This window comes from Penicillium expansum (genome assembly GCF_000769745.1).
Source record: "Penicillium expansum strain MD-8 chromosome Unknown contig203, whole genome shotgun sequence".
Lineage (NCBI taxonomy): Eukaryota > Fungi > Ascomycota > Eurotiomycetes > Eurotiales > Aspergillaceae > Penicillium > Penicillium expansum.
The window spans coordinates 34850-60755 of record NW_015971479.1 but is presented as its reverse complement, the minus strand read 5'-3'; the positions used below and the strand labels follow the sequence as shown (position 1 = coordinate 60755).

The 25906-nt window shown below is 49.5% G+C and overlaps 6 protein-coding genes across 6 annotated transcripts; 3 read left to right on the top strand and 3 right to left on the bottom strand.

Moving 5' to 3' along the window:
• Positions 1 to 1746: 1746 nt before the first annotated feature.
• Positions 1747 to 3982, bottom strand: PEX2_063280 (fungal specific transcription factor domain-containing protein; the record flags this gene model as incomplete). Its single annotated transcript, XM_016743599.1, has 4 exons — positions 1747 to 1910; positions 1965 to 3285; positions 3383 to 3414; positions 3493 to 3982. The coding sequence occupies 4 exons, from the start codon at positions 3980 to 3982 to the stop codon at positions 1747 to 1749; spliced, it is 2007 nt and encodes a 668-aa protein (XP_016593841.1).
• A 1215-nt stretch (positions 3983 to 5197) lies between these two features.
• Positions 5198 to 6790, top strand: PEX2_063270 (Major facilitator superfamily domain, general substrate transporter; the record flags this gene model as incomplete). The annotated part of the gene is made up of 3 exons (XM_016743598.1): positions 5198 to 5367; positions 5456 to 5699; positions 5972 to 6790. The coding sequence occupies 3 exons, from the start codon at positions 5198 to 5200 to the stop codon at positions 6788 to 6790; spliced, it is 1233 nt and encodes a 410-aa protein (XP_016593840.1).
• Positions 6791 to 7769: 979 nt separating this feature from the next.
• On the top strand, positions 7770 to 8876 carry PEX2_063260 (O-methyltransferase, family 2; the record flags this gene model as incomplete). The annotated part of the gene is made up of 1 exon (XM_016743597.1): positions 7770 to 8876. One exon carries the CDS (start codon positions 7770 to 7772, stop codon positions 8874 to 8876), a length of 1107 nt encoding a protein of 368 aa, XP_016593839.1.
• Positions 8877 to 9295: 419 nt separating this feature from the next.
• PEX2_063250 (zinc-binding alcohol dehydrogenase family protein) lies at positions 9296 to 10366 on the bottom strand (the record flags this gene model as incomplete). Its single annotated transcript, XM_016743596.1, has 1 exon — positions 9296 to 10366. One exon carries the CDS (start codon positions 10364 to 10366, stop codon positions 9296 to 9298), a length of 1071 nt encoding a protein of 356 aa, XP_016593838.1.
• An 820-nt stretch (positions 10367 to 11186) lies between these two features.
• Positions 11187 to 12401, bottom strand: PEX2_063240 (uncharacterized protein; the record flags this gene model as incomplete). Its single annotated transcript, XM_016743595.1, has 1 exon — positions 11187 to 12401. The coding sequence occupies one exon, from the start codon at positions 12399 to 12401 to the stop codon at positions 11187 to 11189; it is 1215 nt and encodes a 404-aa protein (XP_016593837.1).
• An 890-nt stretch (positions 12402 to 13291) lies between these two features.
• On the top strand, positions 13292 to 25652 carry PEX2_063230 (Acyl transferase/acyl hydrolase/lysophospholipase; the record flags this gene model as incomplete). The annotated part of the gene is made up of 9 exons (XM_016743594.1): positions 13292 to 13925; positions 13999 to 14634; positions 14729 to 15367; positions 15437 to 17549; positions 17609 to 17820; positions 17918 to 20123; positions 20191 to 20888; positions 20946 to 22724; positions 22786 to 25652. The coding sequence occupies 9 exons, from the start codon at positions 13292 to 13294 to the stop codon at positions 25650 to 25652; spliced, it is 11784 nt and encodes a 3927-aa protein (XP_016593836.1).
• Positions 25653 to 25906: the final 254 nt, after the last annotated feature.

Here is a 25906-nt window from a genome sequence, read left to right as displayed (position 1 = left end):
TTGGCCTTCCAGTAAGCCTCAATTGGTTCACAGTGTGTATCAAGTTCTGTAGCAGTCTGAGCGTGGGATGAAACTTCGCCGACCCAACGGAAGGTGACTACCGACCCCCGTTTCTATAAATAACAAACACCTAGCAAAATTCCCCATTCTAACCTATGTTTGCAATCGATCAACCGAAAATGGTTCTCATCCTAGATTGTAAATAGTAAATAGTCATTGATGTGCCGTGGGAAGCATCGTTGAGTCAACTCCCAAATAACCGTTGCATTTGATCGTTCGCCAACACCATTTCTCTCTTCGAATGTCTTCTTTGAATGGTATTATTGCCCGCATTCTAATTCGTATATATGATATCAATTACCTATTCAAAATCCCACTTTTAATTTCACGAATACCCTGACGTTCAGAATCAGCTATTCAGCCACGTACGCGGCCCCCACGCGGGTGTGGAATAAATAGGTTGCTAGGGAATAGAAGAGAAACATATCTAGATAGATAAATTAGTTAGTTAAATTAATTTAATGGCGTTTGGCTGAGATATATGCATTTAAAATTGGTAGGTTGGATAGGATGGCCATTCGGTAGTGAAATATGTTAAGGTATAATTTAATCCTAAGGATAGTATAGAACCCTATTTAGCTTGAACTTGATGGTTGGTCTTGACTCTATGCCGATTGATATTCTCCGGCGAAGAGTTTGAAGATTTCGTAGAACGCGTTGTCTACTACGGTGAAAGCCGCAAGCATTTATAGCCTAGCCCAAAGACCCCGTCCCACACCAAGCCATTATTGAAAACATCTTCTTGGGGAGTACCAATGAAACGTGAAAAAATCGAAGGGTGTTGAGCCTAGAATGGGGAAGACAAAGGCACGATCAAAGGGAACATACAAGTCCATTAGCACAAGTTTCAAGAAGGGCTGGCAAAGTTTCAGTTCAAACCTCAGAAGACAGTATATATCACCCGGGGTTTAAAGGCATGTGTGGTATTCCAGCCCCTGCGGAGTAATTAGGCTAAAGAATAGTAAGGGCTGCACAGCATGGGTTGGATATTGTCTCAAAGTGTCAGGAGGTGTCAAAGAATTAACATTTCAGCACTTACCTATAAGTATTTCCAATCAACATTCGGCACCTAGAATCCGCATAACTTCAAAACTGACGCTAGAGATGGCAACTTTGGAGGGCAAAGAATGCCTTTCCACCCATAACTTCGGATATCGATGGCCAAAGTGATGAATCGCCGCAGAAGGAAAGGGTTTGATAGCACATTGTCATCATCTATATTTCTTTGGACTATTCTTATTCTATAAATATATGAGACGCCAGGACTCAACCCTGGGAAGCTCTAAGTTCCATGATGGAAGTGGTACAAATTAATAGTTAGACCGTATCAAAAGGTAAGGTCTCTCGGATCCTTATGCCCATATTCTTGTCTGGTTTTTGTCTCAGTGAAACTCGTCCTATGTCTTATCTTCTGCTTTGTCTCCGTACAATTTATTATCAATCTGAGCTGCTGTAGCAGAGTTAAAGCGTCACTCGTTTTACCGAAGATGTTTTATGGACTATTTGTGGTATCGGCATGCTCCGGCAGATTCCTTTTGGGTTCTACGGGAAGAGACACTGGAGAGCTCTAAATCTGACGAAAAGTACATCTAGCGCACTGAACTCGCTGGGAATGCCCGGTGCCCTCACGTCTGTGATTGAGCATGCACGAAGGCACCCGTGGATTCAGTCTACCACAAAGAACGGTCACAATGTCATATCCATCTGTTGGGAACCATGCCCTCCAATCCACTGCTCGACATCATCATTCAGGCTTGCTGTGAATATGGGCCATGTCATTCCTTCCATTGTAGATGTAGATCCCAGGTCCATATTGGGTATGTCATAGTTCGATGTGAAGTCTGAGTAGCCTATCGATTGTTAGGAACTCATTCAATTGGCCGAAACCGCCGAAAAATACTAACCTGGAAAGTAAGAGATAGCTGTTGCTGGAATAGCAGAGGGCAATGCGACCTCGGATGTGTAGGGCTCAGTGCTTGCACGAGAGCCATCTAGAACATAACTAATGGCCACGACGGCTTTTCGAGCCTCTCTCGAGTTGGCAGATTGCCGACTCCAGATGGCCTGAGATGTTCTTAGGAGATCTCCGATCCGGTCTATGTCCACCAGCTTAACTTCAGAGTCTCTGGAATTGTTAGGGGCTGTGTCCCTTTTATTATTATGAGCTTGAACATAGAAGCAAAGCACACTTGTGGCTAGAAGGAAGTCGTTTATGAAAGCAGAAGAAACTCTCCAGCGGCTCTGGTACAACAGACCATCTACCTGAGTCTCTTCGTCAACGAGACGCTGAAATTCTAAAATCTTTATCGCAGAATCCAAGCATGCTGACCGCGAGCGATCATACTGCCGGTGAAGGCGAGAGGGCTCAAGAAACTTCCTGTGCAAGACAATCTTCAGTTGGTAGATGATCACCTCCAGCCATATCCTTTGAACCATTATTTGAGATGGGATATTGAGGGACGATGCGAGGCCAGTCCACTTCAAACTGGATGGGATCGTGTTCGCAGCTTCGTCAATCTGTTGATCAAGCTTCAGGATCTGGGCATATGTATGTGGTTGGGGTTCCGTGGCCACATCGGCGACCTTGGCTCCTACTGAGAGCAGTCGGAGCTTGGCTAGGACATAAAGAGTAGGTGTCACCTCAGTCTCGGGCTTTGAAGCGGGCAATGTAGGAGTATCCTCATCGAAGTCTGAATCGTTCAGGTTCCGTGGCTCGGCAGTATCGGTGTCACTTTCTTTGACCAGCCTAGGAAGCCCCAATTGCGTAGAGACGCTAAAGTCTAACTGGACGATCATCGCCCACACACGCCTCCGCATTTCACCAGCGAAGGGGGATATAGATGGGAAATGTTTCGCATCGCGGTGATAGCCCATATGTATGGCAATCTGTACTATGTTTCCAACTAGGACCCAAATACCAATCTCCATATCTTTGAGGTGGAAATTCTCAATCAGGAAATAGAGAATCAGTGTCTCCAAAACGCACGGCCCACCCTTTGTGTAATGACCAAGCAGGAGACACTGGATCACCTTCTCTTTGTACGTCTCTACCAATGCTTGATTCTCTTCGACCTGTGATGTCTTTCTTGAGTGTCCGAGTGTAGGAGAGCACCCGGTGGTACTGGGAAAGGCCTGCTGGAACTGGGTCGACAGGCACATAATACTAAACAGAATACCAATCCACAAGATTGGGGCGTCATGTGGTGCCTTCCAAAATCTCTCATACTAGTTTCCAGGGTTAGCTAGGGTTTAGGGAGCAGGACCAGGTCTATAGGTGGGAGTGACCAGGCGAGTATGGATGGGAAGTCCGAATCGTACATACCTCGCGGAGGAATTTGCCACTGTGCACAATACCTGGTTCCCATTAGTCAGTTTGCATCATGATTAGGGTGTTGTTCGGAAATAGTAGGGGCAGGGGAGGGCTTAGCATACCAGGAGCTATATCAATAATGTTAAAGTAACGAGAAATTAATCTGTCCACAGTAGGGCGAGGTGGCAGAGACTTCAGAATCGAGGCAGAGGATTCATACATTCCACAACTGTAGAGCAATTTGGGTTTAGGGAAGCTTGCCGGTGGCCGGACAGTACCCAAAACCATGGGATAAGCCTCCTCATCCCGTGTGATGTGGTTTCGTAGATCGGTAATACTATCTAGAATGGCAGCCCAATGCGAGCTATTAACATAATTGACACTTGTCTCTGGAGTCCTGAAGCTACCATAGTCAGATAGGGATGGCGAGACATCATGCTGCGTGTCGTATTCTAGCACAGTGGATCGATCCAAATTTTCACGCGAATCAGATCGGTCATTCCGAGATCGTTGATCAGGTGTAACGTTTCGGAGGTCCCTTAATGGTGATTCATCTATTGACTTCGTAAGCTCTCTGGTGTCGAATAGATCTACCAAGAATAAAGAGCTCATTTGGAGTTCAGAACCCCCACATCCGTGGAAATTGTTTCAAGGCTGTTATAGGCTTTGCTTACGAGGGCTTGACTCAGTTTGGTGCATGAGTTCCAAAACCAGACTCTCTAATTGATTGATACGATCCTTCATATTGGTGGCGGGGGGTTGAAGTCGGGCTGGCGAGGCTGCTTGTGCAGGTGAATTGGCAACTGAGGTGGTGGTTTTGGTATAAACACAAGAGAAGCCAAGCCCCCGGCTCGAGCAGTTGCTGCATGGGCGTAAACGATCGCAACGGACCCTGAAGAGCAGTATCAGATTCCGAGAGATTAGACATGAGATAAAGGAGGACATACTCACTTCCGTGAACGACATGACTTGCAACTAAGCTGAGCCTTGTCTCGACGCCTAGAAGGTGGAGGTTGAAGCTTTCCGGATGAGGTATTGGACGGAGTCAGTTCCTGAATTTCTCTGTTTGCGGGATGCATGGCGTCTGGCATATATCCAACGGGGTTAATTTTATATGCGAATGGAAGTGTAGACTTTTACGTTCGTGCACTCCTATAGATGGGTATATCTGGTAGAAGCCTGAAGTTCGGGGGAGGCAACNGGGGGGGGGGGGGGGGGGGGGGGGGGGGGGGGGGGGGGGGGGATGAGGATCACTAGTCCCCACCGTTATATCCGGGCATTTCGGACATTTCGGACATTTCGGACGGTCACTACTCCGACCATCCGCGGACGGTCGACTTAGATCTGTCACAAGCTCAGGGTTCAATCCAAAGAACGTCCACGGGTTTCTTGGATGCTTACATGTCAATCGCCTTCGGGTTCATTCACAGACTTCAGAAAGATCTTCAATCCAAACAGCCAACAGAATGTGGCCTGATCCATTACTAGGCGTGGAACCGATCATGGATCGAAACTACAATGGATGTATGTCTTGAAGAGATATCAACCATCACGTTGTATGTTCCATCTCCCTGTTCTCCGTCGTGCTCTGGAGACTACCGATCCTCCGCGGAGGTAGCCTGCAATGTTCCCTTATGTTTCGTCTCCCTCGTTCTGTACCCAACCCAGTCATTCATTTACATTTAAGCTCCAGTGTTGTGGTAAAATCAGCATCACCCTATAACACGAACTTCCACTCCCTCAGATTCCAAAAATTGCCTCCACATTGAGCTGCAACTTTTACATTCCCACAACACAACTGGCTTTCGTTTTATGACATTCTCCAAGATGTCCTCAGATACAGAAGCCATGGGGCTGAACACTTTCGTGAAAATAGAGTCAGAAAAGAGCGACCTCGTTGACTGGGAGGGTCCCAATGACCCGGAAAACCCCCGAAACTGGAAAAATGGACGCAAGCTGCAACATGTCCTCCTTGTCAGCGGCTTCACTCTGTACTCGTAAGAGCCCCTTGCCATATTACAACATATTTTTCCCTTTTACCCATCGGCCTTCCAGCTGTCGATGATAGCTGACAAAATGAAATAGAAACCTTGCCGCAGTCATGTTCGCTCCCGGGGCTGCAGAGCTCGTCAAGGACTTTCACGTCACCAGCACCATCGTCGCCTCCTTCACTGTATCCATCTATCTTCTGGGTTACGTGTTTGGTCCTTTTCTGCTTTCCTCCATGTCCGAAATATACGGCCGTTTGATCATCTACCATATCAGTAATGTTGGCTATCTCGCATTTACAATCGGCTGCGCACTAAGCAAAGATACGGCTATGTTTATGGTATTTCGCTTCATATGTGGCTGTTCCGCCTCTGCCCCAATGGTAGTTGGTGGAGGGACCATCGCAGATCTTTATCAAGCCAGCGAGCGTGGTAAAGCGATGGCTTTATTTGGTCTTGGTCCGCTTCTCGGCCCGGTTATTGGCCCAGTGATAGGCGGCTTCGTTACTGAGTACCTCGGATGGCGGTGGACATTTTGTTAATCTTAATCCTGGTAAATGGGAAGCCCTAAATCGCTGTTGTCTGACTATCGTCTAACAAGAACAACATTTAGGCGGGCTTAATCTCCTTGCTTGCCCTTGTCCTAATGCGGGAAACCTTCGAGCCAGCTATCCTCGAGCGCAAGGCAGCTGCTATACGCAAGTCCACTGGCAACAATCAGCTACAGGCTCGAACCTACAACAAAGACCGTACACCAGCCCAGATCTTTACACGCGCTACAGTGCGACCCCTTAAGATGTTACTATCACCTATCATCCTCCCGCTCTCTCTCTATTGCGCCTTTATGTTCGGTCTTATCTACCTTCTTTTCACTACTTTCCCTGCCGTGTTCGAAACAACATACCACTTCGCTACCGACATCTCTGGTCTTGCATATCTCGGTCTTGGTGTGGGTATGATAATCAGCATTGGGCTGTTCGCGGTGCTCAGCGACAAGCTACTCAAGCAGCCGCGTGAGGGAACTCTCGAGCGACCGGAGCTACGTCTCATCCTTATGATCTGGTCATCACCTATTGTCCCCATCGGCTTCTTCTGGTACGGATGGAGTGCTGAAAAGGTAACTCATTGGATTGTCCCAATCCTAGGTACCATGTTCATTGGCCTCGGTGCCTTCCTGATCCTTATGCCCGCCCAGCTCTACCTTGTTGATGCATTTGGCTCTGAGGCAGCCGCATCCGCCCTTGCTACAAACACCGTTTTGCGCAGTCTGTTTGGTGCCTTGTTACCACTTGCAGGACCGCCTATGTACGCGTCTCTGGGTCTTGGTTGGGGAAACAGCCTGCTGGCTTTCATCGGCTTAGCGTTCGCTCCTCTTCCGTTGCTCTTTTACAAATACGGCGAGACACTGAGAACCAGATTTCCTATTAGCTAAGCACGTAGCGAGTTTGCAGAAGGTTCTATCATTTTTGTTCTTTTCCTCTTGTTGCACTTTTGAGGTAACAGATTTTCGATTCTTACTTTGCATGAGACATTATGTGGAGTTTACTTCTTCGTATTTCTTCATTACAACCTATTCTATACACTTCTATTATTCAATTACTTTTCTATTGCGATTCTTCGTGTTATTTCTCCCTTTGCTCACACAAAATACCTAACGTATTTGACCTTCGAGTGACGCGCACAAGCGAGCGGCGCAGTCCAAAACACATAGTAAATGCGATATTTTCTTCACTTATATCTTAACAACCACATTTTTATTTAGTTTAATTGTTATTTGACAGTTATCGATAAGGCTTTGAAACACTAGATAGCAATCTTAAGAAAATCGAAAGGCTAAATTGTTGCGGTAATCGAAAATTACATTGCTAAAAGCTAGAAATATATATATCGTATTCACAAAGTTGTATATATATTTCCAAACTCCCTAGAAAGACTAGATATGACCTAAAAAAAACATTAGCCTATATAGATCACTGTTGTTATGGTATCAAATTGTAATTTATCGTATTTACTACGTGTTTTGGACTGCGCCACTCGCTGTGAATTACGTTACGTAGTTCTAAGACACTAGCTAATGTGGATAAGGCTAATCAAAGGTATTATCATCAATAATCATAGACATCTACCTATGACCTACAGAAGCCATATCCTTGCCTAATATCCCGGAAAGCCGAAAATGGCCGAATCAACCCTGTATGATAAAGAAGGAACTAGGCCCTCGCTTTCGGAGACCCCCTTCGGAGACCCCTTCGGAGGGTCGGACTAAAGAGTTGGAAATGCAAAAGACCGGAGGACGGAGAAGGTGCCCCTGAGGAGACAGAATTACTTAAACTGGATGTCGACGAGTTGTTCGGCAGTCTTTTCCCCTGAGATTCACCACACGTATCGCCGTCTTAAGCCAACCAAACAGAATGGCACCCCAAGGCCCACCTCCCAACATTCGGCAGGCGCTGGAGTCGGCTGGTGCACATTATATGAACCTGATCGAGTTTGGCATAATCAAGGCCTTTATTGACTTTAAGGTCTTCGACAACATCCCATCCGAAGGCAGCATCTCGCTAGCTGATCTCTCCAGCAATACGGGGGGTGATGAGTCCTTGCTCCGGCGCTTCGCCGACTATTTGATTGCATCTGAGATTCTTGCGTCACCTAGCCCGAGCCATGTGGCGCATACGGCCCGCTCTCTACCCTACCGCACCACCGAGATCGCTGCCGACTTCATCTCGCATGTCTACCACTTCTTCCTCCGGCCTATGGCCACTTGGGCGACCTATTTTGAGCAGAATGGTTTGGTTGAGCCTCGTGATGCCGACAAGATCCCTCTCGGCCTCTGCACCGGTCACTCGGGACTTGACCTATATGGGGTTCTAGATGCGGAGCCGCAGCTAGCCAAGCTCTTCAACAGCGCACAGGAGCGATCCGCACGCATCTGTTCGCTAAAGGACGTATACGATTTTAGTTATGTCCGGGGGGTGCTAGTGGAGGCTGATACCACACGTCCCGCCATTGTGGACATTGGGGGTAGCCATGGACTCGCACTGGGCGAGATCCTCGTTGATAATGCATTCATCCCTGCGGCCCAGTGCACTGTTTTTGACCTTCCCAAAACAATCAAAACCATCACAAGCAATATTGAGGCCGTCAACGGTAGCCTATCAGAGGTTCAGTTTCTCGGCGGAACGATGCTCAAGCCGCTTCCCCCCGCGATCAAAGGTGCTGTGGTGTACCACTTGCGCCGCGTGCTTAGCGACTTCGTCGACAAAGACATCGTTCTGGCCCTCAATCACGTCCGAGAGGCGTGTGCGGCTGACTCGCGCGTCCTGCTTGTTGAAGAGCTGGTGAAGCCGAACCGAGGCAAATTTGCCATTGCACAGGACATCTCGGTGATGAACTTTGGGGGCAAGCGCCGGAGCGAGGCAATGTGGCGCGATCTTGCAGAGCAGGCGGGACTTCGTTTGAGCAGTGTGTTTGAGGAGGCCAAGTCGGAGTTTGCTGTTCTTGAGTTGCTTCCAATTTAGCACAGAAACTGGTCGAGACTGGATAAAGTATGAACCGCTGTAATCAGACATGAGAGTATATCTTGCTTACAAATAGTACATTATCGATCCGTGAATATGAAGATAAGATGATCAGGGCATTTTCTTGGATGTAGACTACCTGATACATAGCTTGTAGTGCCCAACTCCCTTCCGTGTACAATCTTTCAAACATATGCGCCATAGTGTCGAGGTCACGGTTGATATCGCCACAGAACCTACCACCACGAAATATTCATATTTATGGGCAAGGTTCCGACAGTTTCCCAACCTCTTACAACGCAGCTTTTGGCACCTAACAGATGACGAGGCTGACTTTTGGATTTCATTGTAATAATGGCAAGCCTTGATTTAGTTATCTACTTCAGGAACTGAGAATACCTTGTGCGCAAACATTTAACTCATTTTAACATTTTGCAGACCAGCTTCTCCCCCGAAACCATCTTCATCTTGATGGCCTGCATGCTCTCTATGACATTTTCCAGGCCACCGGATCGCACGATGAGAGGATGCGTGCGAATGAGACTCCGGTCCAACAACTCCTGCACCGTTACCTTCCAGTGCTGGCCAAATTCAAACATGTCTGCATCTGCCTTGCGGCCATGCGGTGCCGGCCATGCAATGTCTAAACCCAGCATGGCTGGCCCAATGACCCACTCGGCCTTGACAACCTTCCGTGTCGCAGCCACGGTCTCAGGATACGGGTCAAGAGCCGTATACCTTCCTCCAACCCGCCCAAGTGCGGCGTAGCATATGCTCATACTCTGTATCGTCGTGATGCAATAGAGTGCGTACCGCAGCCCGTTCTTGGTATGTGTGCGGATCTGTGCGGCACAGTCGGGGTCGTGATAGTCAAAAGTAGCTTCGGCGCCGTAGGACTTGGCCATCTCGTAGCTGCGCGGCGAACAGGTCACGATGGGCTTATATCCCGCCAGGCGGAGCAACTGAATGGCGGCAGTTCCCGAGGCAGTTCCGCCGCCGTAGACCAATACAAAGATGGGCTTTTTGGTAGGCGATAAGGGGTCGAATGGCAATTGAAGGCTTTTGAACAGCGCTAGTCCGCTTGTCATGAAGGAGGTGCACAAGGCAGCAGCGCTCTCAAAGCTCACAGCATCCGGAATCTTCACCAGGGCAAAAGCATGTGCGCCGACGTGCTCCGCGAAAGCCCCATGCATCGGCTCAAGAGGGTTCATTCCCATGATGGCGGCACAGACGCGGTCACCAACCTTGATGTTGTACTTGACTGCGTCCGGTCCAACCTCCTCGACAATGCCGGCGAAGTCACACCCTCCAATCGCTCCTGGGGTTACGTAGGGCCCTTGCATTTTGGCATCGACGGGGTTCACAGACACAACCATATTCCGCACAATGACGATATCATCCCTTGCCACTGGGATGGGCGCCGAGTGGGAGAGTTTGACACCACCATCGTCGTTACCCACGACGGCAGTTTGAGTATGATAACTCCCCATTGTTCGGGCTAATCGAAGTGAGCTGATATCGGTATTTCAAAATTGTGCGAGTAAGTGGTGCTTGATCCGAAATCTCAAGGTTCTGGAACTCGTTTTGATGGGACATCTTCAGCCCGCAAGTCATGACCTTAGTATGCAGGATATTGTTCGCGTATTCGCGCACTTCCCCACTCTTCGCATATTCCGAATTGCAGCGAGGGCAATGGACACAGACCCATGGTATGATGTGTCCTTTTAGATTCGCTATGGGTATTTTCGATGCTTATCACCGCCCCCATCAAATGTATTTCGCTTCCATGCGTAGTTCCCCTCGCGGGGTCCAATGGAAAAGATCCATCGTGACAGCATCTAAGGACAGCCTTGCATACAACCCCGAAAATGACCGATAAATGCCTGCATTTACCTATGTACTTATGTACACTTGGGAATAACCTTGGAAGATCGGAGGTGAGAATGTAGTAGGGTAGCTCGCGATGATTGGTGGGGTTTACTTTGTGGATTACCTACCTAGGTAGGTAGTTACAGACATCTCATCATGGAGATGCTCAGGAATAAGCAATCATGTCCGAAGCTATGGGGATGTAGTAGATAATTTAGATTATTCGTGAAGGTTGTTGCGAGAAACTTGAATGGTTTGATTTGGAATATTGAATCTCGTTTATCAAAGACTTATATCCTTTCCAAGATTCATATACAACATAATAAATTGAAGTTTAGGTGCTACAAGTACTCGAATTCCATAGCTAGTTTCATAATAAAATCACAATAAAAAACCCATCCAAACCCTACAAGCTACTTACATGGAGAAAACGCGTCGTAATCAATGCACTGGAATCTGCAGCTGGCCGCCTACCCCTGTCCCGTTGAATTTCTCCCCCGGTGACCCTCCGACGAACGCCTCGACCCACCCGGACTTGCCGGTGCCGTCCGGACCGGGGGCACTCGTCGGCTCACTCCACCAGGCGCGTTTGTGACGTCCTTCGAATTGCCAATGGCACTGTCGTTGTGTAGAACTAAACTCGATGATGTAGCCCACGTTTTTGTCGCGAAAAGCACCGGCGAGGCCTGTCGCCTGTTCGTTTGATTCCGGTAGAATCTTTTTGACTCGGACTGTGTCCTCGACTGCCGGTCCCTCTGCTGCTGTGTCATCGAGAACGCTATTTGCAGCGCACACAAGGTTGTGGTCACGATAAAGTCGGGCGACGGCAAAGGGCTTATGGCTAGCGGCGGCCGAACCGACGATTCGTATTAGCTGCAACATGTAGGGCCCGATATGGGCAACGGTGTAGTATGCCTCGGTCATGAACTGTGGCCAGGCGTGGGGAGACCAGCCACGTACCATGCCACCGTGACCATCATTTTCCGCGCCAATGTAAAGTTTGCGTTCCCCTTCGCTATCAGCCCTGACGGTGAATGTGAGGTCCACGGTCGCAGTCTCGGGCCCCATAGGAAACGTGTAATATACAGAGGGATATAGGAGTGCGGCTTCTTCCGTCGCCGGCAAGCTCGTCTTTTGGTTGTTGGTCAAGCTCAAAATGCTGTGCAGCGTCATTGTTCCAGATACAAAACCCGGTACAAAGAAGCGAACTATTGCAGAAGAGAGGTCTGGCGAAATTGTGAAGCTTATTGTCCTTGTGGTTTCCCCTTCATGTGCATCGGGGCCATTTCGAGACTTCCAGACCCCATCTACTCGCCCCTCGTGCGAATAAACACTGCCTTCGGCAGTGATGATAGATTTCGCGAAGTACAGCGTCTCACCCCACTTGCTGCCGTCCGGCCAGATGGCGTTGAGCTCGGCGTGGAAGCCATCTTGGTCTAGGCCACGCACATCGCGGTACAGCGAGACGCCTACAGCGGTATCACCATCATTGCTGAAGGCTTCAAACTCCCAAAGCTCCCAAGATCCATCCGTGATGCCACTGGGCATTTTTGGAAAGAGGTTCGCAGACCCCGCAACAAAGGGATCCACCAAGACGGGCTCGGCGATAACGCAACTGTCGCGGATGTCAAGAGTAGAGATAGATGTGCTGGCCATAATGTGGGGAAGAGGGATCTGTAGCAATGCTGCTGCTTTCTGGTAATAAATTTGACCACTTGACAGGCAGAGGGTCAGTAAAGTAGAGTGTTACTACCTAGCTACACGGTGGTCATCGAACTTGTTTTTATCCCTAACAAAAGATTCAATACCAAAGTATCTGCTATTTCAGACGTAATTGGAGTTCATGAGTATCGGTGATCTTCGGAATTTTTCGATTAATGGTCTGCATAGTGACGAGGGAGATACATGCAGCTTGTGCGGGATAAATTACGATGAGTTGGGTATACTCAGCTGGAATTACTGGAACCTGCTCGGCAGGAATGGTTGGCTCATTGGCTATAGCGTATTTACAAAACTGTGAGATTTGATCGTTCTAGGAAGCCGGACCATTCAGCATAGGGAATTCCATACACTAGCATTCCTTGTGAAATGAATGCCAAAAGTACAATACTATCATATGGCCAAGGGGAACGAAAACCTAACATTACTACAAGAGTCTGCCTTGGTCTTTGCTATGATCTAGTGGTTGAGATGAGTTATATTACCCCTAACGTTTATAGCAAGTCGCCAGTGCAATTTACACACTATGAATTAGCCGGTATTATCCCAGGATTTGTGACGACGAGGCTAAAGCCTCGCTCCTTTGGAAACTGTCCGATATTTGGCGAAATGATTGACTCTAGTCTCCAGACTGAATAATTTCGGCACTCTTCGGGTCCAAAAGGCCCCTGGCAAAGTTCTATGGATCGGAATAACTAGTACATATGCTACATTGGTTATAAGTCCTCTGGGGCTAGCTATAGCCATACTATATCGCTAATCAAGAATCCAAGTCACTGTTACATATAATTCGGATTCTATGGTCTTATTGAACAAAAATCATCAAAATGTCATCGCCGGACCCAATTGCCGTCATTGGAAGTGCTTGTCGCTTCCCGGGCGGCTCAGATACGCCATCAAAGCTTTGGGAACTCCTTGAAAAGCCAAGAGACCTGCTACAGAAGGTCTCTGAGAGCCGGCGCTGGCACCCCGACGCTTTTTATCACAGTGAACCTGAACACCATGGTACGACTGATGTGCAGACATCTTACTTCCTTGATGAAGACCCTGCACACTTCGACAATGCGTTCTTCAACATTCAGCCGTCGGAATGTGAGGCCGTGGACCCCCAGCAAAGGATGCTGATGGAGACTGTCTATGACTCCCTCTGCTCATCTGGCCAGACCATCGAACGGCTTCGCGGCTCATCCACTGGGGTTTTTGTTGGTACAATGTGTGATGACTGGAGCGGTATACTGTACAAAGATTGGGAGACTATTCCACAGTATAGCGCTACCGGAATGAGCCGCAGCATTATGTCTAACCGCGTGTCTTACTTCTTTGACTGGCACGGCCCATCAATGACCCTTGATACAGCTTGTTCCTCGAGTTTGGTCGCTGTTCACCTGGCAGTTCAAGCGTTACGCAATGGAGAATCTGAGATGGCGGTGGCCGCCGGCGCCAATCTCTTGCTTAGTCCGGGTAAGCCTGGATCAATCCTTTTCTTTTCTCGAGATGAGAGGAAGTACCAGCTAATTGCTTGTTGCTTTTAAAGGCATGTATATTGCAGAGTCAAATCTTCACATGTTGTCTCCTAGCGGCACGTCAAAGATGTGGGATAAAGATGTCGACGGATACGCTCGAGGAGAAGGAATCGCCTGCGTCGTCCTGAAGCCCCTGAGTGCGGCACTTCGGGACGGGGATCACATCGAATGTCTCATTCGTGGTACTGGAGTCAACCAGGATGGGAAGACCAGGGGTTTGACTATGCCGAGTGCGACAGCGCAGGCTACCCTCATTCGTGAAACCTACGCCCGAGCTGGCCTAGACATTGACAAGCCAGAAGACCGCCCCCAATTCTTTCATGCGCATGGGACAGGAACTCCCGCAGGAGACCCCCAAGAAGCTGAGGCAATATCTGAGGCATTCTATGGGAATGGAGCGTCGGATAAATTGTATGTTGGATCCATCAAAACCATCATTGGTCACACGGAGGGTACCGCAGGACTGGCGAGTCTGATAGGGACATCGCTGGCACTTCAGCACGGAGTCATCCCGCCCAATATGCACTTCAACGAGCTTAACCCTAGGATAGCTCCTTTTTATGGAAACTTGGAGGTTCCCACTTCGGCGCAACCCTGGCCACAACTTCAGCCAGGTCAAACCAGACGAGCAAGTGTGAACAGTTTTGGTAAGATAACCAAATGGATGCTCGGGATTAATTATGATGTTGAGATTGAATTGCATTCTGCTAAAGAACATGCTAATTGAGAATGAATTTCTAGGATTTGGTGGCACCAATGCTCACGCAATTATTGAAGCTTATGAGAAACCTGTTGTATCACCGTCTGTTGGCACGCTCTTCTCTCCCTTGACCATATCAGCTGCTACCGAAAAGTCACTGCGGGCTGTACTATCGTCTTACGTTGACTATCTGGAAGACAATCCGCAAGTGTCTCTCCGTGACGTTGCCTACACAGTCCAGGAAAGGCGCTCTACTCTCGCGTTCCGTGCTGCCATTGTTGCCTCTAGCGGCGCAGAGGCCGTGGAAAAGATTGAGAGCCTTCTTAACAGCGAAGATGCGCCAGAGCTGAATACAAAGCACTTTGCAGTCGGGTCCCCTCGCATATTGGGAGTTTTCACGGGACAAGGCGCCCAGTGGCCCCGCATGGGTGCTAAGCTAGTTGAGACCTCACCATTTGTCGCGAAGCGGCTGGAAGAGCTTGATGCAGCGCTCGCATCCTTGGAGAAGAACCTCCGGCCAGAGTGGACTCTTAGGGAACAGATCCTCGCAGATGCAACAACGTCGAGAGTTGCTGAGGCCGCCATATCGCAACCTCTTTGTACGGCTGTGCAGATTTTGCTCGTTGACCTGCTCAGGGTAGCGGGTATCAAACTCGACGCGGTCGTTGGTCATTCCTCAGGTACCTAGTTGCACTTATTGCTCACTTCAAACTGCTCCTCTGTGTAGAACACTCGCTGACTCACCTTAGGTGAAATCGGAGCGGCTTATGCAGCAGGATTGTTGTCAGCCACTAGTGCCATCCAAATCGCTTACCTGCGCGGCTTTTATGCTCGGCTTGCCGGGTCATGGAGTGGTGCCAAAGGAGCTATGCTGGCTGTCGGAACAACGGTCGAAGATGCCTCGGAATTTTGTGAGCTGGAGGACTTCCAAGGCAGGATTCAAGTTGCCGCCGTTAATTCTCCCTCGAGTATTACACTCTCTGGCGACGAAGACGCTGTGGCAGCAGCCATTGAGATCTTTAAGGATGAAGGCAAGTTCGCTCGCCAGCTTCAGGTCGATACCGCCTATCATTCAGCACACATGATACCATGCTCGAAACCGTACCTCGCATCCCTAGAATCCCTGGGCGATGTAAGTACCACGGGTACAAGCACTGAAGGCAAGCCCGTGTGGTATTCGAGTGTCCTGGGAGGAAAGATCATGACACAAGACGATTTAGATGCGCAGTATTGGGTATCCAACATGAAAAATACTGTGCTCTTCGCCCCGGCAGTCGAAGCTGCAGCCGCTCAAAGTGGGTCGTTCAGCTTGGCACTAGAGCTCGGACCACACGCGGCGTTGAAAGGTCCGTGTCTGGACACTCTCGCAGAGGCTCTAGGAGACCGAATTCCCTATTCTGGAGTCCTCTCCCGAAACAAGAATGACATTTCCGAGTTTTCGACAGCCCTGGGCTTTGTGTGGTCGCATCTTGGTGCGGGATCCGTCTCTTTCGATGCATTTGAGAAGTCAGTGTCTGGTGGTGCTGTGGGGCGCCACATAGTTGCCGATCTCCCAAAGTACAAATTTGATCACTCAAAGACATTCTGGACTCTTTCCAGAGCTGGGGGCGCTCAATTGATCAATCCTCACCCTCCGCATCGGATACTTGGCAAGCGTTGCGTCGATCGGGAAACTCCCCACGACATCCAATGGCGCAACATCCTGACCCCCAGGGAAATTCCTTGGCTAAAAGGTCACAGAATCCAGGGTGGCATTGTTTTCCCAGCAGCAGGCTTTGTGGCGATGGCTATCGAGTCCACAAACGCCCTCGCCGGTAAGTCGAGGATTAGCCTGATCAGGATCGAGAATCTTGTCATTGGTCGAGCCATTGCTTTCAACGACGAAACCTCATCGGTTGAGTCCCTGTTCAGTATCAGGATAATACCGTCTGGAGAAGGTATCATTAAGGCAAAATTTACTTGCCATTCTGGTGCTTCTCACGAACCCGGAACTTCTATGGGGCTCAATGCCGAGGGAGTGGTGACTGTGACGCTGGCGGAGCCAGATGCCGACACAATTCCCTTCTTCGAACCTGAGGACTTCAACATGACAGAAATTAAGCCTGAACGGTTCTATGACCAGTTTGAAAGGCTGGAGTATGAGTATTCGCCACCTTTCCGCGGTATGCTCTCGATTCAGCGCAAGAAGTCTCATGCAAAGGGAATTATTGAGGATCAGTCTGGATCAGAGTGGGAGGATCAACTCCTCATTCATCCAGGCATGCTTGACACTGCCTTCCAGTCTTCTTCGGCAGCCTTCAGCTGCCCTGGAGATGGAATGATGTGGGGTCTCTATATTCCTGCTGGCATAGAGTCAATCATCATTAACCCTTTCTTCACGTCCGGTGGCGCGGGCAAACAGCAAACTTTGCCTTGGGAATCAATTGCCCGAAGCATGAAAAACGCTCGTAGTACCATGGACATTAATATTTTCTCTCAAGACCACTGCCATACCTTCATACAGGTTGAAGGCCTTGAATTGATGCCATTCACAGCTAGTCGACCCGAGGATGATGCCGTGATCTTCTCTAAACTTGAATACAATATTGATCGACCCAGCGGTGGTGCTGCTGTCATCGATGACGGATTTACGACAGAAGCCCTGGAAAACGCAATAAAGGGAGAGCGTGTGTCTTTCTACTACTTGCGCCGGCTGGTTGAGACCATCACATCAGAGGAAAAGGCCGTCGCTCTACCGTATCACCAGCATTTACTGAACTGGTCTAATCACGTTGTTGATGGTGTCAAGAGTGGCAAGAACCCTTTCGTGCCGTCAAGCTGGCAGCTAGACACAGAGGAACAGATCAGAGCTATCTGGGATGAGTATGTAGCAGACCCCGGGTTTTCCAACGGTGAGACATCATTAACACAGCGCTTTCTAGGTATGGTGATCGAGTTGATGTGCGTCTTATCGAATCCGTGGGTAAAAATCTCCCAGGCGTTATCCGCACCAGAACCAGTATTCTTGAGCATATGGAAGGACTGTTTGAATTCTACGACCAAGGTCTAGGTCTCGACATGGCAAATCGCCACCTAGCGCGCATGGTCTCTCATATTGGCCATCGCTACCCACAAATGAAGATCCTCGAAGTTGGTAAGGTAACCTATACCTTCTTCACTGGCGGCGCTAACGGAAAAAATTCAAGGCGCTGGAACTGGCGGGTCTACAAGAACAATACTGTCCTATCTAGGGGACATGTTTTCCAGCTATACCTATACCGACATATCGAGCGGTTTCTTTGAAGCTGCCCAGAAACGCTTCAAGGATTTTGAAAGCCGTATGGTATACAAGACATTCGACATGGAGCGGTCCCCGATATCTCAAGGTTTCATCGAAGGGTCATACGATGTCATCCTAGCTTCTAATGTTCTTCATGCAACAGACAAGCTAGAGGAGATGATGACCCATGTCCGCCAGCTCCTCAAGCCTGGTGGCTATCTTGTTTGCCTAGAGCTGACAAGCAATGATACCATTCGTGTTGGCCTACCCATGGGGAGTTTGCCCGGATGGTGGGTAGGAGCAGAGAACGGGCGACCGTGGGGACCAACAGTAACATTACCACAATGGGATACTTTGCTACGCAAGTGCGGCTTTGGAGGAATTGACACGAGCACACCCTTGCTACACAAGCTTCATGTTTCTACGGTATTTGCAGCACAGGCCGTTGATGACCGTATAAAAATGCTTCGATCCCCCTTGTCGTCAATTAATGCTCTTCCATCTACCGATGCGCCACGCCTTGTGGTCGTTGGAGGCAAAGAGCTCATAACCCACCGCATCGCAGAGCGGGTGGTGGATCTTCTAACTCCTAGATTCAGTGAAGTTTTGCGCGCCACCTCCGTCGAAGAACTGGACTTGGAGGTGCTCCAGTATTCGAGCACTTTACTGTCGCTCACGGAGCTTGACGAGCCTCTCTTCAAACAATTCACGCCAACCAAGCTTGATGCGCTCAAGACTCTCTGGCGCCAAGCAGGAAAGGTTCTTTGGGCTACTCGAGGTGCAAGGGCGGATGAGCCATTCTCAGCCATGATGCTTGGCCTTGGAAGGGCCATGACTCACGAATATCCAAATATGTCGTTGCAAATACTCGACCTCGATAAATTTGACGACGAAGAAAAGACTGCCCAGCTGCTAGCCGGAGACATTCTGCGCTTGGAAGTGTTGAAGAAATGGCAGTATGAAGCTCAAGGTGAAGTGGACTTTCTCTGGTCCTTCGAGCCCGAGGTGTGCTACGAGGCCGACTCTATATTCATCCCCCGGCTCTACAAGTGCTCGCCTGCCAACGAGCGATACAACAGTGCTCGGCGCTCAGTCACTCGAAATATCAGTCTCCAAGAACCTTTGACATTTGTCAGCGAGGGCTCGTCATATGAGGTTCAACAGCCCTCACCCCTCCGCGTCACGACCATCCCGTTTGAGCTTGCCGAGACAACAATCATTCAAATCTCCCATTTCCTCTTCCAGACCATCCAAATTTGCTCTTTCGGTAGACTAATGCTCTGTGCTGGCACTGACCAATCTACCGGAAAACAATTGCTTGCCCTGTCGCACTCAACAGAGGCTCGACCAACGGTCCTGGCAGACTGGACATTGCCCCTCTCCATCCAATCTCCCGATCTACCTAAAACTTTAGCCGATGTCGCTTCTCATCTGACCGCGATCAATATATTCAAGTTGGCCCATGAGGGAAGTAGAATTGTTGTTCACGAGCCTGGTGAGCTAATTGGCGCAGCCTTGACGCAGCATGCTCAGAAATCCTCAATCCAAGTCGTGATAACTACATCAGTTAAGGACCACTTCCGTGATGGCTGGCTTTACCTCCCCGACAACCTTCCTCGTCGACTTATCAAGAAAGCTTTGCCGGCTTCTATCTCGTTGTTTGTCGACTTTTCCAAATCTCCTGGGTCCATAAAGGCTGGCCAGCATATTGGAAATTGCATTCCTGAACTTTCCGCAAGGTATCGCTCCGAAGATTTCTACGGCATGACAACTGAGGTTCGGTCTGGATCATCTTCCAGGCAAATTGCAGAGGTATTCAAAGCGGCGTTTAGCGCAGCTTGTGAGAGCCCGAATAAAGCTGGAAATCATACTTCGATCAGGATCCAGGATATTGCAGCGTTTTCAGTGCCTGACACGCCTTTGGCAGTCGTCGAGTGCTTGGAACCTGACACGTCTATCCCCGCCAAAGTCCAAGCAATTGACTCAGGAGTTATATTCCAACCCGACAAGACTTATTTCCTAGTCGGTATGTCAGGACAGGTTGGGCAATCCCTTTGCCAGTGGATGGTGGAACATGGCGCTAGGTTTGTTGTCTTGACAAGCCGTTCGCCAAAAGTGCACCCCAAGTTCATCACGTCAATGGAGCACATGGGTGCTATTATCAAAGTATACCCTCTGTGAGTATCATGTGCCACCAAATGGAAAATCTATCCTACTCCTCTAACAACCTTGGAATCTATATAGAGATATTACTAGCCGGGAGTCCCTTGATGAGTGTTACAAGGATATCTCACAGACAATGCCTCCAATTGCAGGCGTAGCCCAAGGAGCGATGGTGCTGAGGGACTCTATGTTTGACGGGCTGACCTTCGAGAATATGACCGCTGTCCTGGAGCCGAAGGTCACTGGTACCCAGCTCCTGGACGATCTCTTTTACGATACTCCCCTGGACTTCTTTATCGTCATGTCATCTTTGACTTCCGTTGTCGGAAATAGTGGTCAGAGCAACTACACAGCGGCTAATATGTTCATGGTGGCGCTCGCTGAGCAACGCCGAAGACGGGGGGTTGCTGGCTCCGCCATCGCTATTAGCTCCCTCATCGGCATCGGCTACATCGAGCGATCGTCAAACTTTGATGCCGAATACTTCGAGAAGATTGGGTACAGGAACATATCCGAGCCAGACCTGCATCAGCTCTTCGCCGAGGCTATCCTTGTCGGTCAACCAGGCTGTCGCGAGAGCTCGGAGATTACAACTGGTCTAGAGCCATTTTATCCCGAGAGAAATGCTAAGGCACAGTTCTTCGAAGACATCCGGTTCAATCACTTCATTCTCGAACATCAGGTTACCCAGAATTTCGACGGTAAAAGCTCAGCAATGCCTGTTCGAGTACAGCTTGCTCAGGCCAAAACAAAGGATGATGCTGTCACTATTATCAAAGGTACTTGAATGGTATTTGAAGGTCTGGATAATGCTAATCGAGCTATGGCGGAAACAGAGGGCTTCCTCGCGCGATTAAGGCGTACCTTGATGATATCCGAAGATGAAACTGTCAATGAGAAGGCATCTCTCGTGGAACAGGGGATTGACTCACTCATGGCAGTTGAAGTACGCTCGTGGTTCTTGAAAGAACTTGAAGTCGACATACCGGTTCTCAAGATTTTGGGTGGAAGCTCTATCACGGACCTTCTTGCTGAGTCCATGGAACGCGTGCCAAAAACAGTAGTAGATCTCAATTCGCTCTCTAACATGAAGGCTGTGGCCCCTATCAGGTCTTCTTCCGAGTCCCAGAGTATACAGGAGGCAAAATCAGGGACGAGCACACCGCCAGTGATTGGAACGCCAATGTCAGACATTCCAGAGTTGGTAGTGCATGCGAAGGCGGTGGATGACATCAAAGTCCTACAGGAAGCTAAAGAAGAGAGCTTTCAGATGTCTTATGGCCAAGATCGATTCTGGTTTTTGAGTGACTATCTCGAAGACAAGACGAGCTTTAATATGACGGTTATGTTCAAACTAACCGGTAAGATCCAGGTAAATCGTCTCGAACAGGCTGTTCGAACAGTTGCTCAACGTCACGACGCGTTAAGGACCAGGTTCTATTGGTCCGGAGAGGGTGACATACGCACACCAATGCAAGGCATTGTCTCTCAGTCGTCTATTCACCTAGAGCACGTTAAGCTTGAATCAGAGGTGGATTCGAAGGAGGAACTACGCAAGATGCATGAATACGTCTGGGATATGAACTCGTGGGAGGCGGCAAGAATGGTTCTCCCCACCGTTGACGATAACACGCACTACTTCATGGTTAGCGGTCATCACATATCATGGGATGGTTACAGCTTTACTGTTCTGTTTGTCGACCTCGATTCAGCTTACAGCGGACGGCCGTTAGCACCGCTGGGCCCCGATTGCCAGTATCCAGCCTTCTCCTTGTGGCAGAGAGAGACCTATCAGACCGGTGCCATGAAACAGGCGATTGACAACTACTACCGTCCTATGATTGACCCTCACGCCAAGGCGATTCCTCTGTTCCCCTTTGCCAAGTCTCCGAGGCGGCCACTACTCGACCACTTTGAGCAGTTTGAGGCCAAGGCCACGCTTGAGCCTGCTCTTGTATCAAAGCTCAAGAAGGTCTCCCGGAAGAATAACGCAACCATGTTTCACCTCTATCTCGCTGCTCTCCAAGCGCTCGTCTTCAGTCTGCTCCCCGAGGAGCAGGAGTTCTATCTTGGACTTGCAGATGCCAATCGTATAGACAAGAGGTTTATGGGAAGTCTTGGCTTTTTCCTCAACCTCTTGCCGGTGCGCTTTGATAGAAGTGCTCCGGGAACAAAAGTCAGTGAAATCATCAAGGACACGCGTAACAAGGCATATAAGGCACTCGAAAACTCATCGGTGCCCTGGAACGTACTTCTGCATGAGCTGAAGATTCCGCGTACAAACACCGAGGCCCCCATCTTTCAGTTGTTTGTCGACTACCGTCAAATTGCTCGAGACAGGACGCAGTGGTGTGGGTGCGATCTGAGTGATGAGGATTGGCTGAACGCGCGAAATGGCTATGACTTGACGCTTGGTATTACTGATAATCCCACTGGTGAATCCTTGCTGTCACTGCGCTTGCAGAAGAAGTTGTACTCGGAGAGCAGTACCGAACTTTTACTCCGATCATACGTGACTGTGCTGAAATCGTTCGCCAGTGGCGTGGATCTTGATGTGTGCGAGCTGCCACTATGGGCCCCCAGTGATGTTGAAGCGGCGTTAAAAGTTGGAAGAGGTGAGAATCTTGGATTTCGAATGATATATACCGCAGTTTCAAACTAATGTAGTACTATCAGGCCCGACTCTTCAACTCGAATGGCCGGCGACCGTTTCTCAACGCATCGATCAGATGATCGAAGAGCATACAGCGCATCTGGCATTGAAAGATGGCCTTGGCAACCAATTTACATACGGCCAAATGAGAGACCGTATCACTGCAATCGCAGCGGCTCTTTTAGCTGCTGAGGTTACTGAAGGTTCTCCAATCGGCATCTTCCAGAACCCATCTGCCGACTGGATCTGTTCAATGCTCGCGATCCTGCAGGTTGGAGCTACGTATGTGCCTTTGGATCCTCGCAACTCGATGAGCCGTATTGTTAGCATTGTCGAAGCAGTGAACCCGGTAGTTATCTTAACGGATCGTTTCAATGTTTCCACGGTTCCGCAGATCAAGGCTAGCAAGGCAGTTGACATCGTCGTGTCTGACATTCCCACGTCAGCATCAACGCCTAACTCACCGAACAGAGCCAAGCCAGAGTCTCGTGCAGTTATTCTCTTCACAAGCGGCACTACGGGGAGGCCCAAGGGGGTCGTTTTAACCCATGCGAATCTACGAGCACAGTGTGAGGGCTACTCACGCATGGTCAATCTACCGTCAATGGTGTCTGTAGTTCTTCAGCAAACGATCTACAACTTTGACATCTCTCTTGACCAGATATTTGCCGCCCTTGCTGAGGGCGGCTGCCTCTACATCGTGCCTGCCGAGAAAAGAGGGGACCCGCAGGCCATTACAGAGATTATGGCAGAGGAGGGCGTAACGTACACAGTCGCTACGCCTTCAGAGTACGAGACCTGGTTCCGATACGCTCCCGAAAATTTGGCGAACTGCAAGTCATGGGGGTATGCATTTGGCGGGGGAGAGCACCTGCATAAAGGCCTTATCGACGAGTTTGCGAAGCTCGCAGCCTGGCAGATTCCTGGGCTGAGACTCTTTAACAACTATGGCCCCACTGAAGCCTCGCTTGCCATCACGAAGGGTGAAGTTGAACATAGTAGTCCTAATCTAGAGGACCACGTTCCCGCGGGCTGGATCATCCCGAACTACGCGGTTGCCGTGGTGGATGACAAGCTAAACCCTGTGCCATTTGAGACATCGGGTGAGATTGTCGCCGGCGGTCCTGGTATTGCTCCCGGATACCTGGAGCAAATCCATCTGACCCACGAAAAGTTCATCCCTGGTGACAGAATCCACCTACTTGCCACGGCGAGCAGCAATATATGGTACCGTACTGGAGACCGTGGCCGACTGCGCCAGGATGGGGCGCTGTACGTCGACGGTCGTATCCTGGGCGACTCCCAGTTCAAGATCCGCGGATTCCGTGTCGAATTGCAGGAGATAGAGGCTGTTATTCTGAAAGCCTCAAAAGGCGCATTGTCCCATGCTATTGTTAGCGCAAGGGGAAGTGGAGAAGACCGCTTCTTGGCTGCTCATGTTGTGTTCACGTCCGATTACCCTCAACACCGCCGCGAAGTCATACTTCAACATCTCGAGTCCAAACTTCCCCTGCCTTCGTATATGCAGCCGACTGTTTTCGTACCCCTCGCCAGAATCCCTGTAACCAACAACTTCAAATTGCACCGCGACGCTATCCAAGAATTGCCCCTGCCAGAATCCGACGGCCGTGAAGAGAACCTAGCCGACCTGGAGACAAAGGTAGCACAATTGTGGAGGGACATCATTCCGCACGGTGTGCGCTCGCTGACGGCTGAGACCGACTTCTTTAACGTCGGTGGAAACTCTATTCTGCTCGTGAAGCTAAAGGCTGCAATCCGGCGCGAGCTGCAGGTGTCACCGCCATTGATTGATTTGATGAACTCCAGCACATTGGAGGGCATGGCGCGCCACGTCAGAGCTTCTACGGCTGCCAAACGGTATGGAATCGACTGGGAGGCGGAGACCAGTGTCCCAGAAGAATTGCGCCAACTCGCGCGAGAGAACCTACCACAAAAGGATAACAAAACCGAGAATCTCAGGATTCTTTTGACAGGGGCAACGGGCTATCTCGGCGGCCACATTCTAGCACGCCTCATTGAGGCGCCAGAGGTTAGCGAAATTCATTGTCTTGTCCGAAAGGAGAGTCTCCAGATGATCAGCCACAGCAGCCCCAAGGTCCGTCCCATCACTGCAGACCTCACCCAGCCGCGACTAGGCCTCACAGATGCGGAATTTGTCTCCATAGCAGAGCACACCGATGTTATTGTTAATTTTGCTGCTAATCGCTCCTTCTGGGATGGGTACGAGACGTTGAGAAATGTTAACTTTGAGGCCGTCAAGGCGCTTGTCGCACTATCTGTGCGAGCTGGTGGGGCGCCACTACATACTATGTCATCCGGCGCCGTTCACTTTTATGGCGACAGCGAACCGCCAGTGGATGGAAGTGATGGCTACGTGGCTAGCAAGTGGTCGACAGAGCGATTCCTGGCAAAGGCGTCCAGTGAACTTGGCACAAGGGTGTTTATATACCGACCTGTTGCTGCTTCTATGGAAGAGAAAGAAGCCAAGGATGTCGATGTTGACAAGGAAGCCATCCAAACCGATCTTACAAATATTCTCCGTATGCTCGGCAAGAGGCCAGACTTTCTCGCCGTTAGCGGCTACGTCGATGTGATACCCGTTAAAGACCTTGTGGAGGACATGGCTAAGTCTATCGTGGGAGGGGAAGACAGCGATGGTGTGCACATGACAGAGCACAAGGGCCAATTTCGGCTGCGCATTCAGGACTTTGCGCAGCTCATAGAGAGGGAAGACCAGCTTAAAGCACTGCCGACGATGAATCCGCTGTTCTGGTTTGCGGATGCGAAGAAGGCAAGGTTCGCGCAGCTGATCACGGCGCAGAGGTTGGTGATGGGACACGGAAAGGAAGAGGTAGTCAGTCGACGATGAGGGATTGGATGGTTGGAAGTGAGTAATCGATGTAGTGCTGGTTGAAAATGGGTGTTATATGTACAAAACAATATATCTCCAATGCTAGCTGGCCATTAGGCTATTTTTCTATTTATGTTCCTATTTTTAGGTGTGTTTATCAAAAGTAGATAGCTAATTGACCCCCATGCTCTTTCGAGAGCAACCAAAGAAAAATAAATAAGTAAAGGAAATATCTTTTATTCTACTGGTATCTAGTGTGTGAATGCCAGAAC